This window comes from Dromiciops gliroides, chromosome 2 (genome assembly GCF_019393635.1).
Source record: "Dromiciops gliroides isolate mDroGli1 chromosome 2, mDroGli1.pri, whole genome shotgun sequence".
In the NCBI taxonomy this organism is placed as follows: Eukaryota; Metazoa; Chordata; class Mammalia; order Microbiotheria; family Microbiotheriidae; genus Dromiciops; species Dromiciops gliroides.
Window position 1 is genome coordinate 483,665,884 of NC_057862.1, and position 19,137 is coordinate 483,685,020.

The 19,137-nt window shown below is 37.8% G+C and overlaps 1 protein-coding gene across 1 annotated transcript in view; it reads left to right on the plus strand.

The window, feature by feature from the left end:
- CRIM1 (cysteine rich transmembrane BMP regulator 1) overlaps nucleotides 1–19,137 on the plus strand; it is a 258,248-nt gene that overhangs the window by 216,960 nt on the left and 22,151 nt on the right. The window contains 2 exon segments of the mRNA XM_043988449.1: nucleotides 2,778–2,993; nucleotides 6,611–6,832. Of these exon segments, the coding sequence (XP_043844384.1) occupies nucleotides 2,778–2,993; nucleotides 6,611–6,832 (438 nt within the window).

The window sequence follows — 19,137 nt, forward strand, 5'->3', positions numbered from 1 at the left end:
AGCAGATTCAAAAATTACATTGTCTGAATTATACTTGTTAACGATAATCATGTGTGACTGATCAGCTTAAAGTCACTTGACCTTTCAGTGTCCTGGTGTCTCTCTAAGATTATAAGGTACTGTACAATTGCTGATCTGTATTAATAGAAGTGGTTTTCTCACCACTAATGAAATCATAGGCCCAGTCCCCCAAAAAAGTTATAATCATAGGTACCACAGTTTCTCTAGCCCCATTCTCTTTTAGATGATAAACTCCTGCCTTGAGAGCAGGGAATGGGGAAGGGTGTATGTGCCTTTTCTTTGTATCCCAGGATCTTAATACAGAGGCTGGCATATAGTAGGCACTTAATAAATGCTTATTAACTTACCTTGAGCTCAACATTTGTGCATATCTGTTATCTATTTCATGATTTTGTAAAATATCATGCTCAAAAGTCAAAGAATGTCTCCATGGTAAAACAGCTAGAAAGAACTAGAACTCATCTGCATTAGCACCATCATTTTATTTTATTTTATTTTTTAGTGAGGCAATTGGGGTTAAGTGACTTGCCCAGGGTCACACAGCTAGTTAAGTGTCTGAGGCCGGATTTGAACTCAGGTACTCCTGACTCCAGGGCCGGTGCTCTATCCACTGTGCCATCTAGCTGCCCCAGCACCATCATTTTATAGAAAAGGAAACTGAGGCACTGAGGGGAGATATATAATATATATACATACATACACACATTTATACATATATGTGTGTATAATCTGCAACATATATGATATGTGTATTTCACATATCATATGTACTATTATATATGTATATGTATACACATATTATAGTATATATTTCACTAAAAATAGTCCTTTTCATGGTTTCTCTCTTGTTTATTCTTATTGAAGGAAGCAAACTTGTTCATCTAAAACACTAGTGACTTAAGGAGGGAACAGAATGATTCACTTCCAGCCCCTTCAGAGGTCAGCTTTTGGGACCTATCTTTCTTCCTGGGTATTCCTGGTCAGTTCCCTTTTCTGTTGTCAAGATAAAGGAGCTGCTACTGAACTTTTGCCATGCTAGACTAAAGGTTCACCCACTGCTATTTTTCCTCAGATTTCCCTTCTTTTTTCTTACCCTTTCTCTTTCTGTTTTTCTTTCATATCCCACCTCTCTCAGGTCCCTCTCCTGTTTTGCCTTGAAGCAAGTTGTATAGGGGAAAGGGTTATTAGAAAGGTAAGGAAAACTGGAAATACACATGGCTATTTATTCATATGACTTGACTATCTTTCCCCTTTTGTGTCAGGGTCTGGGAGCCATAAATCCTTAGAAAAGCAATTCTCTTTTCAAAGAGAATTGTTTTCAACTCTTCTACAGGTCTCATTAGAAAAAAAATATTTCTCTCTTGGCAGAATGAAGTGCATTATTATAATTTGTCCATTCCCTTTCTTTCCCACCACCAAACCCCTACCTCAGTTTACATGAGTCAATTTGCATTCGAATTGTCTTCCCTTCTCTTGTTTGTATACTGAAATATCGGGTCCTTTCACAGTCGATCTGCTATTCACTAGGTATTACATGACATTATATATTACATTACTGCTAGTTATATCAGCCAATATCAAATTTCTGTCATCCTTAAACATGACCAAAGTATTTTCCTTCACTGGTCTCTATCTCTATCCCTGCCCTTTAGAATCAAGATAACCAGTGTGGTTTTTCTAACTTGGATTCAGCAGTGATTCTCACTAGTGACTTGCCATCCTAATCACAAAGTCCAAACTACATTGATCATGGTGGTCATTGGTTGTATAGAATCTTTACTTTGCACTGTGGAGGGTTACAAGAATTGCATTTACCATGACATGCAAAAGGTGTTTCTACCATATTCCAACTACGTCCAATACTCTCAGCCCTCTTGATGTTTTTATACTATGATCTGTGAACAGGCTGTCCCCTTCCTTCTTAGCTCCCCAGTGCAACTCCAGGGCAGCTCTCAGTACCTTTCAACATGCTCTTAATATTGAATTTCCTCCCTATCATCATCATCTCATTTGAGAGACAAAAAACTAAAATTGTCTCTGCTGGAGAATGATGGCAGTTATCATCAACCTCTCAATTTTTGCCTCTCAGTGGTATCTTAGAACAGAGATCTAGTCTTCAATATGAGTTTTCCGTCTGTTGTTTCTACATGAACATTCCTGTTCAGTTTGCTGGCAGGCAGTCTTTATCTGGGTGTACCCAATTTGATTACAGGACATATTTCCAAGTTTTCAAATACTTAAACTCCCAGAAAGTTAATGGAGTGCACAGGGCATTGAACAGGATGAAAAAAAAATTGGAGCCAAAATTCTCTGAACTTTTTCTGGGAAGTTTATACAAGATCCAAAGTTGATTTCTTTGTAAGATTTGCTAATCACAGTTCACCTCTGCAATCTCCAGAAAGCGATGTGATCAGTGTAATACTGGTTGGGGAAGAAGTTATCTTATCTCTGGCATTAATTCTCTTATTACTAAGATGGATCATAAATCACCCTGTTTTTCTTTTTAGTATGATGAAAGGAACTTCTGCTGTCTCCTTATACCAATATGCATGTTTATTATACTGCCTTTAATTTCTTTTTTTTCCTTGATCAAAAGAAGTTGAAAGAATTATCAAATTATCAACAATTTCTCTAGATTAGTGACTCATGAGCTGAAAAGCATCAGGAACGTCAAGAACTGCTGAGAACAACCTGTAAATAGAAATACTTCCTCCCTCATGTCCTCTTCTGTTTTGATCTTCTGTTTGCTTTCTCAGATGAATTTGTGGTTCAGAAACCAGAACTGAGCAGCCCATCCATTTGCCATGCTCCTGGAGGAGAGTACTTTGTGGATGGTGAAACATGGAATATTGACTCTTGTACCCAGTGTACATGTCACAGTGGGCGTGTGTTGTGTGAAACAGAAGTTTGTCCTCCCCTGCTTTGCCAAACTCCCTCCCGCACCCAGGATTCCTGCTGTCCTCAGTGTACAGGTAACCAGAGTGCTCTTCATCTTGCTGATGAATGTGGTAGACCAGGCATTTAACCATTTGAGAACATAGCAGGTTCAGGTTAGAAATGTGGTCAAACCAATGCTACAGCAAAGTTAAAAAAAAGGACTTGTACCAAGTTTAAATGCAAATGCTGCATAGCATTAATACCACACCTCCTTAAAGCATTTTTTTCTATGATTCACATTTATTTCTTGGAATTAATGTAACATTGAAGAAATCATCATGTTTATGACTACCATTTATCTTGCTTACTACATGTCAGACCTACAAAATACTTAATTTCCAGAATAAAGCCATTAACTTATCTTGAATGGCCCCAGTCATATAAATTTTCTTTTATGTTTCCATTTTTGGATGAATAACTATGCCACTTTTAGAATGTACAAAAAAAGTACTTTGAATCCTTTCAAAGAAATACTAGGTTTATTTATGACTACTAACATGAAAGCAAAGTAATTTCTTTATTTTTTATTATCATTTTAAAACATGATATTTCTATATAAAGTCTAGAGAATTTGAGGTAATATAAATATAAAGAATACTATATGGTTGATTTGACTTTTTTTTTCCCAGATCAACCTAACCATAAGTGAATCTTAACACTTAGTCTCTAAACATAGGTGGTTTGACCATTTCTCTATGGAAGAGCAATACTCATAAGGTCCTCTGTTCTGTTAATAAGTTTATCGAGTAGCAGAACAAATGATTTTTACTCTATTACCTCACATAGAATTTCTTTTTAATATATCCATGGATCAATACTTACAAGCTTGTTTATCCTAACGTATCAGTTCATAATTGAAAGCTAACTTTTTGTTTGTTTGCGGAACAATGAGGGTTAAGTGACTTGCCCAGGGTCACACAGCTAATAAATGTCAAGTGTCTGAGGCCAAATTTGAACTCAGGTCCTCCTGAATCCAGGGCCGGTGCTTTATCCACTGTGCCACCTAGTTGCCCCAAAAGCTAACTTTTGATGAATGTTCTAAACAGCAGTTTTGTTGTCAGGATTAGTCACAGCAACTAAGGTCTACCATATAATGATGATGATGAAGAAAATAAGATATAAATAAAACTATAATTCAAGGTAGGATTTGAAAGTTCATAAAGAGATACCAAGGGCTCCATTAGTTCCAGAGGAAAGGTAAAAAATATTGTGTTTATGTTCAAAAGAATTAATGCAAGTGGCAGGTAAAGGTGTTTGGTCAGGTTCATTTTTTTCTAAAATTCAGTAAGTAGATCTAGAATGGCTTGTGTCTATTTTTCCCCCTAGTTTTTGCTTTTTTTCTCTATTCAGTGTTTTTAGGTGTTGGGAGAAGATGGGCTATAGGATGTAAATAATGAAATAAAAGAGAGTAAAGGGGTGTAAGATGTAAATCCAGTAAGTATATGAGGAAAAAAGAATAATGAGGGTCTTTGTGGAGGTAATGAATAGAGAAGAGGATGAAGATGAGGATGCCATTGGATGAGAAGATGAAATAAAATTTACAGCTAATGTTCCATAGGGACCATGTGCTTCTTGAAATAAAAACCTTTTTTGTTGTTCTTTTCCTTGCCTCCCTCAACCTTGCCATCACTAACAACAGTAGGATTTTCACTTCTGATCTTTTCTTCTGCCTTTGAGAGCTTCCTGCTCCTTGGGAATCGTCATCCTGACCCTTAGTCTTTTCCTTTTTCTTTTACGTCCTTTATTCCCACCTTATCACCTCGATTGAATACTGAGACATAATTTTGTATTGTTTTGTTTTAAATTTTCAGTACACAGAAGTATAGTGGTGAGTTGTAGGGTCCAAGATGGGCAAGTGTCATCAGTGACTTCCCACCAGTGGGAAAAAAATGTGCTGACTCTCTTAAAATAAAGCAGTGTTCAGTCCTCAAAACAAGAAATAAGCCTCTTGATACTGATGACTAGTTTCCACTCTTCCTTACCACCACCTCCCTGCCCCAAAAGAAGAATCACTGAGAAAGGCTATAGAAAAAATGTTCAAAGCTTCTACCTCTTTCAACTCAGATCTCTATATCTGAGCAGAAAGCTGAACCTGGACCTAGTTGTGGACTCCGTGATCTATTTCTGTTCTCTTGATTCTATCTTCTTCCTCCAACATTAGTGCCTAAGATTTAATCAATCCCCTTCCCACTTGAACCTAATAGAAATGGGCAGAAATATATTCTAATGGATTCTTTCTTACCCCACTCTTCCCACATGGGGGACCCAAAAGAATACAGCTCCTCTGGACAAACATTGAGTAGCATGAAATTATATGCAGAGCAAATGTGATTTAAGGTTGCACTATTGTAACAGTTCATCTGCTTTCACCTAACCCAAGTGTTTCACCTTTTGACTGAATTAGAATTAAAGCTATGACTATGATCCCTCAGAAGAACTATGCTAAAAGAATAGTCTCTTTAGATCATATGTCTGTTGTTTCAATGAGGAAATGTGGTTTTTTGTTGTTGCTTAGAGGTTTCTTTTTAGGAATAATCTTGACCCTTGCTTTATTCATCAGAATAATCCCTAGACTTGTAGGTAGTGATGGCTGTTGGAAGTACTCCCTTCCATCGGTATTTATTGTCCAGATTCAAGTCCTTCTCCTGACAAAATGAACTCAGAGGTCCTTTCTAGCTAGAAATCTCTGCTCCTGTGATCCAGAATGCTGATTTCAATTAGACCTTTCAGTGCTTCATCATGGCCGTATTTCTGCTTGAGGCTTTCAAAGGAAATGCCCTATAAACATCAGTCAACAGTAAGCTGTGATCTCTGTGAAAACTGTTTGTAAAAGGTGATGTGCTCTGCAAGTGTACGATGTCCTGTCACTGTGCTTCAAGACTGGCAGGATCTGGAGTCTCTTTGGCGTTACAACTTCTTCCACTCTCACCTACCATAAGCTTTCTGTACCTTAGAAGACAGTCTTCATGAGCTGCTATGGCAGAAAAAGATTCATCCTTTGGTGGCCATCCTCTCTGAGATGAGTCTCTCTTGCCTTGACAAGGCTGGACCTCAAACAGCAGACATGTGAATTATTGCTGAGCTTGCCACCTTGATGGGACCTGAAAAAAATTCCACTCCCCAGGCAAAGCCTTGGAGAATCAATCCAGAGGTCACAGCCATGCCACAATGAGGCATCTGACTAGGATTTAAATGAAGAATTAGATAATTATAATTGTCATATATATTAAAGAAATCAGGCCAGGAGAAAACATTGCATCTTTGTTCTCCTGTAGTTTCCTCTTCTTTTTCTAGAGTAATATGAAATGCTACATTGCCATAGGTTATATACACCTCTCTCTATTTGGCCTCCTCCTCCGTATTTTAGATTTTCTATCGCCTGATTGTGTGCACATCTAAACTTGGGAGGTTAGAGGCATTTTCTTCTTGGCCATCTGATGCCCTGAAAATACAGATAAAAAATATCTTTTGGGCTTGCCTAAGTTGGCCTTTTTGTTTTATTATTTGAATATGATTTTTAATATGTATACTCAGAGGCCTAAATGTTGGCCACAATCTTTATCAGGCAGAGTGAAGAAGACTCATTATGTCACACCAGTAGTGGCCTGCATCCTCTTATTTTCCCTGCTGACTTGTGTGTCCATTTTTCCAGATGAACCTCTTCAGCCTTCCTCATCAAATAATGAGAGCATGCCTAGTTACTGCAAAAATGATGAAGGGGACATATTCCTGGCAGCTGAGTCGTGGAAACCCGATGTTTGTACCAGCTGCATATGTATGGATAGCATGATTAGCTGTTACTCTGAGTCTTGCCCTTCAGTCTCCTGTGAAAGACCTGTTTTGAGAAAAGGCCAGTGTTGTCCCTACTGCATAGGTAAGACAAAGAAAAAAGTCTTAATCTCTCTAAGTGGCTGTTGAAAATATATTAGCAATTATTGACATAGTTGAGTTATTGGTTTGACCAGTTGGCACTCCATACAGAACAGAACAGAATTGGGGATCCCACACAATATAAAAATTGGAAGAATTTCCCTGATAAACAGCATCCCAGGAGCAATCTAAGATGTGCTCTCTCAGAATGTCACTGTAGTTTGAGGAGTTTGAGATCTGCTTATGTCCTTTTGCTATTTCTGGACTTTGAGCTTCATTTTTCAGAAATTCCTTTTTCCATCCAAGAAATACTTCTAGGATGAATACCACATTGTGGCCTTCTCTTCCTGAGAGAACTGTTGCAATATGTATTTCCACCCATCCAAAGGTCCATGATTTATTTATTGGTGTGAGTATTCCTTATACCAACACAGATCACAAATCAGTCTTCCTCAAAGCAGCCTTTATAAGTTCCTGTGACCAAAAGCATTCATCATATGGTAGCCAGTCTTCTTAGGATGAGCAACTGTGCATTCATCTAAGCTAGTCTTTGACCGGCAGGCATCCAGGCTGTTGCTGCCTGACAGTCAAAATTTTCCAGCTTAATAGACTTTACCAGAGACTGTGCTAGCACAGCTTTCAGGAACCCCAGGACCACCTTCACTCCACGATGAGGCATCATAAATTAGATTTTCATAGAAACTTATATTAGCTGTGGGAATATAAGAAGTGAAAATAGTGCTAATGTAGAAAACCATTAACTATCACTTTAATCTTCATTTCATACTCTGACTACTGGGGGTTTTTTTTGCATCAGGTTCCTGATTGAATTCAATTCAATAAACACTTTTTAAGCCCATACTGTATGCAAGGAACTGTGCCTGTCCTCTAGGATCTTACATTCTAATGGGTTCTCATGACCAAGAACTTGTAATGTAGCATTCCCCATCTTTTGATCAATATCCTGAAAAACAACAAAGGAGAGGGCAGCTAGGTGGTGCAATGGATAAAGCGCCGGCCCTGGATTCAGGAGGACCTGAGTTCAAATCCAGCCTCAGACACTTGACACTTAGAAGCTGTGTCCCTGGGCAAGTCACTTAACGCTCATTGCCCCACCCAAAAACAACAGCAACAACAAAGGAGATGTGCAGAAGGCTCAGTGGTCTCTGTAACAGTCATCCCCAGTCACAGGGAACAAGGGTTATTCTGGGGTCTGGAGGGACACCATCAATTTCCTGTACCTTTCTAGTGAAATTGGACCAAATGAAACTTTAAAAAAAGGTAACCCCCTCCTCTAAGCTTATTACATTTGTTTCTTTGACTAGGAAATTTTCTGGCCACAAAGTCATCTGAGAGATATTGCTATGTGTAAATTTTTAGAATAGGGTGTAATGGGACATTCATATCCAGTATAGGAGTAGAGTTCAAAATTAGGTTGTAATGTTCTGAAATGTAGGCAAGCACTATCATCTCTGCCTACTGGCTATCTGTAGCATTATTAATGTGAGTATGATTTCCTTGTCCTCATCCCTTTAGGATGATACTTGAAGAACAAGATGTAACCTTTATGGCCACAAAGTTATCCATCAATTCTGAAACTTGATATGATAAATGAAGTAGAACTTGGAAGTGGGCCAGCATTTCTCAAGGCATACCTCTTTATTTTCTGTTATTCTTGCCATCATTTCTTCAAAGACTTTACATCTGCTCATCAAGATCATCTTGATCAGCTACATTGATAGCTAGCATTTACATAGCATTTTAAGGTTTGCAAAGCATTTTATAAATATCTCAATTTGCTACCTTCACAGCAACCCCATGAGGCTGGTGCTACTATTCCCTTTTTTTACAGATGAAAAAACTGTGTGATATTGAAGTTAAGTAACTTGCCCGGGGTCACACAGCTTGCAAGTGACAGAAGCTAGATTTGAGTTCAGGGCTTCCTGATTTTAGGTCCAGCATTATCTATTGTGATATCTAGCTGCCTCATTATCTTAATAAGGTATCTTAGCTCAATTTCATTTCTTTTGTTGTTTTTTTAAGTGAGACAGTAGATACATTGCCTTTTGTGACTTGAATGCAAAAGAGGAACCAAATCCAATATTTCTGATGACAGAAACTTGTGTTATATAAGAATCACACAAGCACATGAAAGGTAATAGGACTAAGAAATGCCTTGGAGCTCTGAAAACAGAAAAGTAAATTCCTGTGCATTCTTAATCATCATATTCTATGCAGCAGAAATTACCACAATCCCTGAAATAGTGTGACAGATGCTGACAACAGGTGATTTTACAATCTCCCTTGTAGCTTTTGGTTCATTGTGATTGCTACTGGATCAGAGAGCCAGTTTGGACATAGGTATATGTGCATGACAAAGGGAATACTATTAGCATTTTAAATAAAATAAGTGATTATGTCTATTATGTGTCATCCAGTCTATATTTAAGTTAATTTTCAAATTTGTAAAAGGAGGAAGTAAGACTAGCTGGTCTCAAAGGTCCCTTTGAAATCTAATATTCAATGATTCCAACAGTTTGTCACTGTTTAGCAATTTCATTCTGAGACTCAGAATTAGCAATTTTTACTTGTTTTAAATAAGATCTCCCATCTCTCCACTTTCTTTTTTTATAAGTCAACCCAGTATTTGTCATATCATAAAGGGGAAAATGAATGTAAAGTTTAAGAAGTCATTTTAGGAAGATAAGGCTTAAGAAAAGCTAGAAATTGTGGCCACAGTTAAAAATAAAACAAAACAGGGAAGTGAGTCAAGGATGTTAGATTCTGGTTGTGAAAATAGCAGTCATAGAGTAAATGTGTGAACTATTTTTTATCTGACAATCTCCAAGTGGATTACAGTTATTAAGCCAGATTTTCTTAGTATATACACCATTTTCTAGAAGTCCATTAGACGTTTTTGAAAACTACATTCAGTCTTTCCAGTTATAGTATATGGTACTATAGTCCTTTTCGTTTGTGAAACCACTTGAATGAACAAAATACCTGTCTGACCACCTATACTCACTAACTTCTGATCACATTAAACCTAAAAAAATTAAAGTTAAAAAAAGTAATAGGAAAAGTAAATTATTGGTTAACCCAGGAAAAAAATAAATGTTAATAAATAAGCATTTAATAAGCACTTGCTATGTGCTAGGCATTGTGCTAAGTGCTGAGGATACAAAAAAGAGACAAAGTCTCTGACCTCAAGGAGCTCACAGTCAAAGAGATGAGAAGCAAACAAAAATGTACAAAAAAGCTATATATGGGGCAGCTAGGTGGTGGAGTGGATAAAGCACCGGCCTTGGATTCAGGAGGACCTGAGTTCAAATCCAGCCTCAGACACTTGACTTACTAGCTGTGTGACCCTGGGCAAGTCACTTAACCCCCATTGCCCAGCAAAAAAATAAAAATAAAAGCTATATACAAGATACAAAGGAAAAAAACTAGAAGGAAAAACAATAGAATTTAGACAAACTGGAAAGGCTTCCTGTAGAAAATAGGATTTTAGTTGGTACTTAATGGAAACCTAAAGGCAGACATGAAGAAGATCATTGCAGGAATGAGGGATACCCAGAGAAAATGCAGAGAAATAGAGTGTCTTATTCATGAACACCAAGAAGGCCTGTGTTGCTGTATCAAAAGGTACATGGCAGGGAGTAAGATATAAGAAGACTGGAAAGGTAGAAGGAGTCTAGGTTAAAAAGGGCTTTATATATCAAACATAGGATTTTGTATTTGATCCTGGAGATGATAGAGAGCCACTGCAGTTCATTGACTACAAAAGGGATGTGGTTGGACTTGCACTTTAGGAAAATCCCTTAGGCAGCTGAATGAAGGATAGACTGGAGTGGGGAAAAACTCAAGGCAGGTAGACTCACCAGCAAAGTATTGCAATCATCTCAATGTGAGGTGATCAGGGCTTGCACCTGAGTGGTGACAATATCAGAGGAGAGAAAGGGACTTATTGAGAGATATTGCAAAAGTAAGATCAGTGGCCCTTGGCAACAGATTAGATATGGGATGTGAGCAATAGTGAGAAATCAAAGATAATAATTACTTTGCAACCCTGGAGGATGGGTGTCCTCTCTATAGTAACAGTGAAGTTTGGAAGGGGGGAGATTAAGAGGGAAAGATAATGAGTTTTGTTTTAGACTTGTTGAGTTTAAGATGTCTGCTGGATATCCAGTTCAAGATGTCTTGAAAGGCAGAGAGGTTGGGGCAGGATAGGTAGATTAAGGAATATTCAATGTTATTGTACTATAAACATCAATGCTGCATGAAACAGCTCAGAGTCTGCCTAGAAAAGTTTCACATACTCAGAATCCAGTACCCTAGACACCCCAGGGATATGTTTGGAAACTTCAAGTGACCCATGAGGAAAATTCAGTGGCAATTCTGTTGTTTTCCTATAGCTCTTCACTCCCAATGGCACTGATTGGCACTGAAGAAACTGTGTAAAAGATAACACTTACAGAAAGGTTCCTAATTTGATTTATCATTTACTGGTTATGATCAAATAATTTTATATATGACAGTTTGCTCCTCTTGTCTCAATCTTCCCAAAACAGTAAATGATTGCAAGATGTTGCAGGATCCACAGGTCCCTGTAATGCACTCTGATTGATGTAGCTATGTATATGCACAAATCACTCTTCTAGGATGAAAAAGCAAACCTACTTATTCAGATTCCACTGAGTTTGCTTTCCTTTCAGCCCTTTGATGTGAGCAAAAACATGTGCGTGCATACGTACGCGCGCACGTGTGTGTGTGTGTGTATGCTTGTATACATACATATATACATACACACACATACAAACACATAAGAATGTTGATCAAGCAAGCATTTGGAGTTAAGATTTGGGTTCGAATCATGCCTGTGACAATAGCTGTGTGATTCTGGCCAAGTCACTGAATCTCAGTGACTCTAGAGCTTACTCTTTGTTTATTCCTACACTAAGTACTGAGGATAACCCCCCCCCAATTAAAAATAGCCCCTGTTCCTCAGGGAGCTTACATCTGAATGGGAAAATAACATGTACATAAATAAGAAAATACAAGCTATATATAGAAAGTAAATGGTAGATAACTTTAGAGAGGAAAGCACTAATATTGGAGGGACTTGGATACGGCTACTGCAGAGGGTAGAGTTTGTGCATAGTATCTCATGAAGCCAGGAATTCTAAGAGCTGGAGATGCAGAGGGAGAGGATGCCAGGCGTAAGGGACAGGCAGGACAAAGGATCTGTTTGGGGAATTGCAGAGGACAGAACTAGGAGTTCCCCTAACAGAAACTATAATTAATCTGTGACAACAGATCATTCCCAGGGAACTACTTGAAGCACAGAGGGTAAGTGACTTGACCAGGAACACACAGCTAGTGGCACAAGCAAAATATGAACCCAAAAGCTTAATTCCAAGTGCAGAAGTCTGTTATGTCATAGCTGCCTCCATAAGCAAACAGTAGGTCCCAAGGAATTACCTGACATCCCCGCAGTCCCAGAAGCAGTAAATCTTCACAATAAGACTTATAAATCATAATACATATTTAATTTTCCTATGAAGATATAGCATAGCCATAGACAAGACTTATCTTAACTAGTCAAAGAATTCACTTGACAAATAGCAAAAGTCACTCCATATATAAATGGTGCGCTTGAGAACGACGATTTGTAGTTTAATGGATTGGTTTTTTTAATCATGGGAGGTGATATCATCCTAAAGCTTGGGGTCTGAATAATTCTGATCTATCATCAGTAACGCTTACCATCATCTTTTGTCAGTAGTCTCACTTAATGAAGTTATTTAAAAGGTACAATAACCATAGCTTGGAACAGAAAGATCTGGTTGTTTCTGCTTCTGTGTAGCATGGAAAACGTGTAGCATCGGAGTGAGAAGACCTCAGTTTGAATGTTGGCTCTGACGTTTTATAGCTGTGTGATCGCAGACAAGGCATTTAATTTCTTGGAGCCTCACTTTCCTCACTGGTAAAGCAGAGATCTGGTTCTATTCAACCTTTATGTATTAAGTGCCTACTGTATGCCAGGCATTGTATGAGGACCTGGAGATACAAAGACAGAAGCAGTTTGTGTTCTACCGGATGATGAGTAGTAACTCATATCTACTTTCCTGGATTGTTAAAAAGCACGTGCTTTTTGTAAACCTAAAAGCATTATAGATCAGGGTCCCTGAGCTAGTATCTGAAAACAGATGGAAACACATTTAAAATTTTTTTTCATTTCCTCTTTGACAATTCCTTAATATGAAGTTTTGGTTTTTTTGAATGTTTTCTCTCACAACTAACTAATATGGGAATTTTTCCATGACTACTCATGTATAACTTATTTTGAATTGATTGAGTTCTTGTGGGTGGGGGGTGGTAATGGAGGGGAGAAGAGAAGTTGGAACACAAAGTTTTTTTAAAATTGATGTTAAAATTTTGTTTTTATACATATTTTGGAAAATAAAATTCTATTCAGAATTTTTAAAAAGCATTATAGAAATGAAAGGTAGTAATAATTGTTTTCCCCTTCATTGAGTAACTGCAGCTTTGAGTTCTCCTTTGGGTGAAACACTACGATGATTTCCTTGCAAATCAGTCTTCTATCGGTTAACATCTGAAGCTAGTTATTGGAAACTCCCCACTGAACAAAAGATCATGCACGGCTTGGTCAGCTCTAAGATTATAATGACCTTCCTATATTTCTCGTCAACTGATATATACATGCTTTCCTAATGTTATAGGTGATTTCTATTCCTTAAATTAAATCCTTCCATTACACAGTATAATCTTTTTCTTTAAGGTTAGCTCTGTCAATCAGTCAATCTCTCACATAACACCTTCTGGGAAACGATCTCATTGGCACATTTACTGGTTTAAATTTTAATTCAGTTCAGCATTCTAGGAGTAAAGACAATGTGGTTTATAAACAATCCTTCATCCTTAAGGTACAAATGGATCTTTGAAGTATTACATAGTACATTTTTAAAGGTCATGATTCTGTGATGTTGAAACCACTTTTCCTTTTGTAGCAGTCTTCTGAGAGAACTCTGCAATATATTTTCTTAAAATGAAAACATCTGTGCTTTGCTGTTAAGTGTAATTCTATAGCTGCTTGGGTGGTGATTACTGTGGATCTATTTGGTGTATAGAGCAGATTCTAGTGTGTCACTTTGTCACATAACTTCAACATTAGTCTCAAGAAAGACAAAGTCTAGATTATAGCTTCTCTATCAGGAACTTTTAAAGTACTAAAAAAAAAGACTTAAATTTGTGACTAAGACTCAAAAGGTGTATCTCGGCCCACATCTCAACTGAATGACCATCCTTATCATCTTTTCTTTATTATATGTGACACTGTGGCTATGAAAATCACCTTAGATGACCCAGGCTTTATTGTGATCTAGATAAAGACCAAGCAGCTCCTAAGGATTTATAGAGGTGTTAAGAAGATGCCTTATAGAAAGCCAGAGCTTCAGTGCCATTAGGTGTAAGAAGGATGCTTTCAGGCATCACTGCCTTTCAGTGCCTGTGAGTGCCTTTCAGTAGCTAATCCCATCCCAGAAACTCATAAAGTATTGGCTTGCCTCCTTATAATTTCTACAGACAGAGACTGTGACATTTGTAATGAGACCGTATTTAAGTTGAAAGGCTCTACTGCTTGACGCCTTCAGTATTTGCTGAAAGACCTATTAGTCTTAGCCCTGAACTAGAGACCATTTTGTTATTACTAATGGCATGGAGATTTGAATAGCAGGTATTATCTCAAGTAAGCTACATTCTTTTCTTTTTAAAGTTTAGAGAGTGTAAAAAGACACTGGTTCTTGGTAGAATATGCGAGCTTTAGAGCCCATCTTGAGTTATCACGATGCAAATGGACAGTGAACAATTGAGTTCTTTCTTTTTCTTTCTGTCTCTTTCCCCTCCTTTCACTCATTCTCTTTCTCTCTTCCCCTCTCGCTTTTTTCCTTCCTCCCTCCATATCTTTTTTCTCTCTTTCTTTCTTCCTTTGAGTCATTAGCCCCAAATCTCAAGCTGTACCTTAGCTTTAAAAGAAATCTCCCTATTCTCCAAAGCAGCTCCTCTTCTTCTCACTTCTACATTCCTTCCTGGCTCCTGCTGTGTAAATAAAATTATAGCGATCCTCGTTGACTTAGTGAGAAGCTCTGCTGTGAATATGCCCATTATCTTGGGTGTCAGCTACAGTCATTATATGAAAGAGATGGCTTGATCAGCAGGGAGGCTAGCAGTAGCAATCAGGCTGTGGGAAGATTGCTGCTATCATTTGCATGTGGCCTCTTTTTTATTCAGGTGGGGATGTGAGCATGTACTACATTGACACCAAGGTATCAAATAGTTGTAATAAGGACCCCTTCTTTCCCTTGGAAGCCTACACATCAGCCATGTGGAAAAAATACAACCTAGGTCTTGAGCCCCTCAAATGGCCTGGTCAGGCAGTTAAGAAGCCCCAAGGGAGTTGCCAACATCTCATTCCCAAGGGTCACTTGTACTGTAAAATGGCAACATCAGGTAAGGCATGTGCAAGAACTAGACCAGCAGTCTGGGGAATAAAGACAGCTCTTCCCTGAAACCCACAGTGTGTATAGGGACATAGCTCTTATTCTCACTTTTGCTGAGCTTCCCTGCTTTATTTTATACAGTCTAAAAGGAAAGTGTTCTTTATCCTCCCTGCTTGAACATTACTGGTTCTCTTTTCTTTCCTCCTCATTTACATTGGCGTTCACTTTCAACACGATTTCCAGTTGACAGGGAGTAGACGTCAGTGCATTGGTTGATGAAATGTGTGATGTATCATTCAGTGCCTCTGCTGACAGAGTGCTCCAAATGAAGGATGCAAGCCCTTCATTTAGTATCATGGGACCAAGAATTCAGGATTCTTTAGAGCTTTGTTAAAAATTTATCCAGGAAAGAGGGTGAAACACAAATCGCTGTTACTTTGCTTTTGATATACAGAACTATACCAAGCAGGTAAAAGTCACCATGCAAACAACTTTAGGAAAATGTATAGTAATATAACTTTCGTGGGGGCAACTAGGTGGCACAGTGGATAAAGCACCAGCCCTGGATTCAGGAAGACCTGAGTTCAAATCTCACCTCAGACACTTGACGCTAGCTGTGTACCCTGGGCAAGTCACTTAACCCTCATTGCCCTGCCCCAAAAAATATACATATATAACTTTTGGGGGGATGGGAAGGGAGCCTGTGAGTTCATTATTATTGTGAATTCCTCATGAGGGAACTTATCTCTAACAATGCAGATCACGAACTATTCTGCAACTTAGAAATCTTATAAAGTTTCCTGGGGCCCTTAGAGCTTGAATGACTTTCTTGGAGTCACATAACCATAATGTGTCAGAAACAGAATTTGAGCGTAGGTCATCATGACTTTGAGGCCAGCTCTCTCTATGAAACAAGGGGAACATTTCTTGTTTATTGAGAGTAGCCTGTGTCTTTTGTACCTTCAGGCAAATGCTCCAGTTGTTCTTCAAAATGGGGCTAACACTCATCCTACTCCTGGCATCTGCTTTTTCTTGGTTCTAACTAAAACTCTCATGGTTATTTTGGATCTCAGTTTCCTCATCTGTGAAACAAAGAGGCTGGACTAACTGGCCCCTTCCAGCTTCTATGACCCAACAAAAAAAGATACAGGGATTCACGTCTCAAAAAATAAATTGAATTGGAGGAAACAAAAGTGGCCTGAGAGAAAAGGTTCCATGTGTATCTCTTATCCACTTGTGTAAGTCTTGAAAAGAGAGCTCAAGCCATTTTCACAATAACTTATATAAAGCTTTGATAGATATATTATTATAATGAGAAAGATCAATCTATATAATAGCATTTTAACTTCACTTTCTATATTTGGATAAACAGTTGTCTTGTTCACTGTTCCCTCAAAAGAATTTTTTTACATTCTGTTATCTAATAAGTACAGTCTTCAAAGCAAAGCAGCAGATATTTATTGAGTTTGTCATTGAAGGCTTCAAACAATTGAAATTACATTGGGATAACATTTGCGGGAAAGGTGACTGTTTTTTTAGATAATGACAGAATTGTGAGTGTATGAATTAGTCTTAAAGAGGTTTAACTATGTTAGATTTATATTTTGTTCTCCAAGGAGATCATTTGAGGCAAGATATTGTGCTGCCCATCCTTTGTGGTTTACAGCTGTCTACATAAATATCCAAGGATTAAGTAAACCTCAGGGTTTTTTTCCCTTCTGGTCTTCAGTTGAGCAAGTATAACTGTTGGGCACTGGGAATACCAATATACAAATAAAACAGTCCCTACCTTCAAGAAGCATATGCTTTATTAACATGATATAACACATATACAAGACAGAGACAGTGCCATCTCAGTTGTAGTAACTACAAGCATGTACCACCACAGCCTTCAGCCTGTTCTTTATGCCTGAAATTCCTTCTGTCTCTTTTTATTTGTCAAATTCTTACCCATTGTATAAATCCCAACTTAGGAGGCCTTCCATGATCCCCATAGTTGATAACAATCTTCCCTGTCAGCCTTCACATTGTACTTCTTGAATAATGCCATATATACCTTGAAGACAGGGATGTTATACCTAGCACAATGCTCTGCACAGAGTAGCTTTTTAATAAAAAAGCCTGCTTATTATATTCTTTAATAGTGTGACTTTTTTACCCTGTAGTGAGTAGGAATGTGCTCATTCATTCTCTCCAAAACTAAAGAGAGTACAATAAGTGTACAAGGTATGGCATGCAACTTGTGTGCCCGTCCAGGCCAATCATGTATCATTCTTGATGAGATTTCTTCTTTTTTTCCACTTAATTAGCCATATATTTTGACTAAAATAAAACCAAATTAGTCCAGTGAAATGGTACTTAATCCCTGTGTCCCTAATCTTAAATACTCAAACAGAAGGAAGATGGACTGGTCAAGTGGTGAAGATAAGCTATATCTCTGGTCATATTTATGAAATCTAAGTATATCGATTTCATAAATTATTGGCAATAAAATCATTATTAGCAATAATAAATGATGTACTTTTATAAAACCATTAAGCATTTATTTACACACAGTGTTATGTAAAAGCAGCTTAAACAGAATCAGTTCCCACTTTTAAAGACCTTAACATTGGAAACCAAACTGACTTAATGTTGACAGTGTTCCTCAGAAATAAGAATCTCATCCCTTCTTTGGGCCACCTCTGAGAATGAAGGAAATTATTGCTTTAAGGTTCTAAATTATACCCTTAGGACTTGAAAGAGTCGTTGCAGTTTTCAGGACTGCCTTGCTTCCTCCTTAGGCATTGTTTTCACACTGGATTTTTGCCTTCTTTAATGCCAGCATCTTATTCATACCCCACAGTACCTGTAAAAAAGGAAGAGTTTGCCCCTGTGAAGCAATGGAAAAAGCCAACCATGGAAGACATTGCTATTGTAATTTTTGCTCGTCACTCACCTCATAGTAGAAAATATGGAAGGATTCAGCAGAATCCCTAAATCCAGGACTCCACTTTAAAGCAATAATTTTCTTCCATATGTAATCAGCCTCAGAGTAAGAAATGTTTCTGTTGTAGTGTGCCCTGAAGTACCAAATTGGATACTAATAGAGGAAGAGATTGGTGTAGTTTATTTATTTTGCTCTTTCACAGCAGTTAATTAGCTTTCTAGTATAATTAGTTAAAACACCTCAGGAATAAAAATAAAGTTCAACCTTGATAAACGCCCCTTTTTTTCTCACAAAAAAAAATAATCATGAACCAAATGATACATTTAAGGTAGAATAAAGAAATAAGATAAAATAAACCAAAAAAAAAAAAGACTCACCAAGGAAACAGGGACATAAAAAAACAGTTGGAGAAGTCAGTTAAGCCTGAGTTAAGATTTCATGTTTCCACCACGATCAAATGTGAAAAATTACTCCCTCATGACATGTCTTCATTCCATGGTGAAAGGTAGCAACATTCTGTGACTTAGCAGTACATTTGTGGTAGTGTGTAGAGAGATGATGTCTCATGTGTCTGTCTCCCAGTGAGATTTTTTAAAATGTATTTTTGAGCTCTCTGACTTAAAAACCACTACAGAAATTTCAACAATGAAGGCTAAGGGGGAGAACCTTATCATTGTCTGTGACACATTCTTTTTAACACCCACTGCAGGAACAAATCTTGGTCCTTTGAGGGGAGATTTACTCTTGTTTACAGCTCCATAGTTTTCCTACAAGAATTCTCCACAAAATTCTTCCCAACCAAAAGAAAAATACAGGAAATAAAAATGGGGGTTTTCCTGTATCTTCCTTTATTAGCATTAG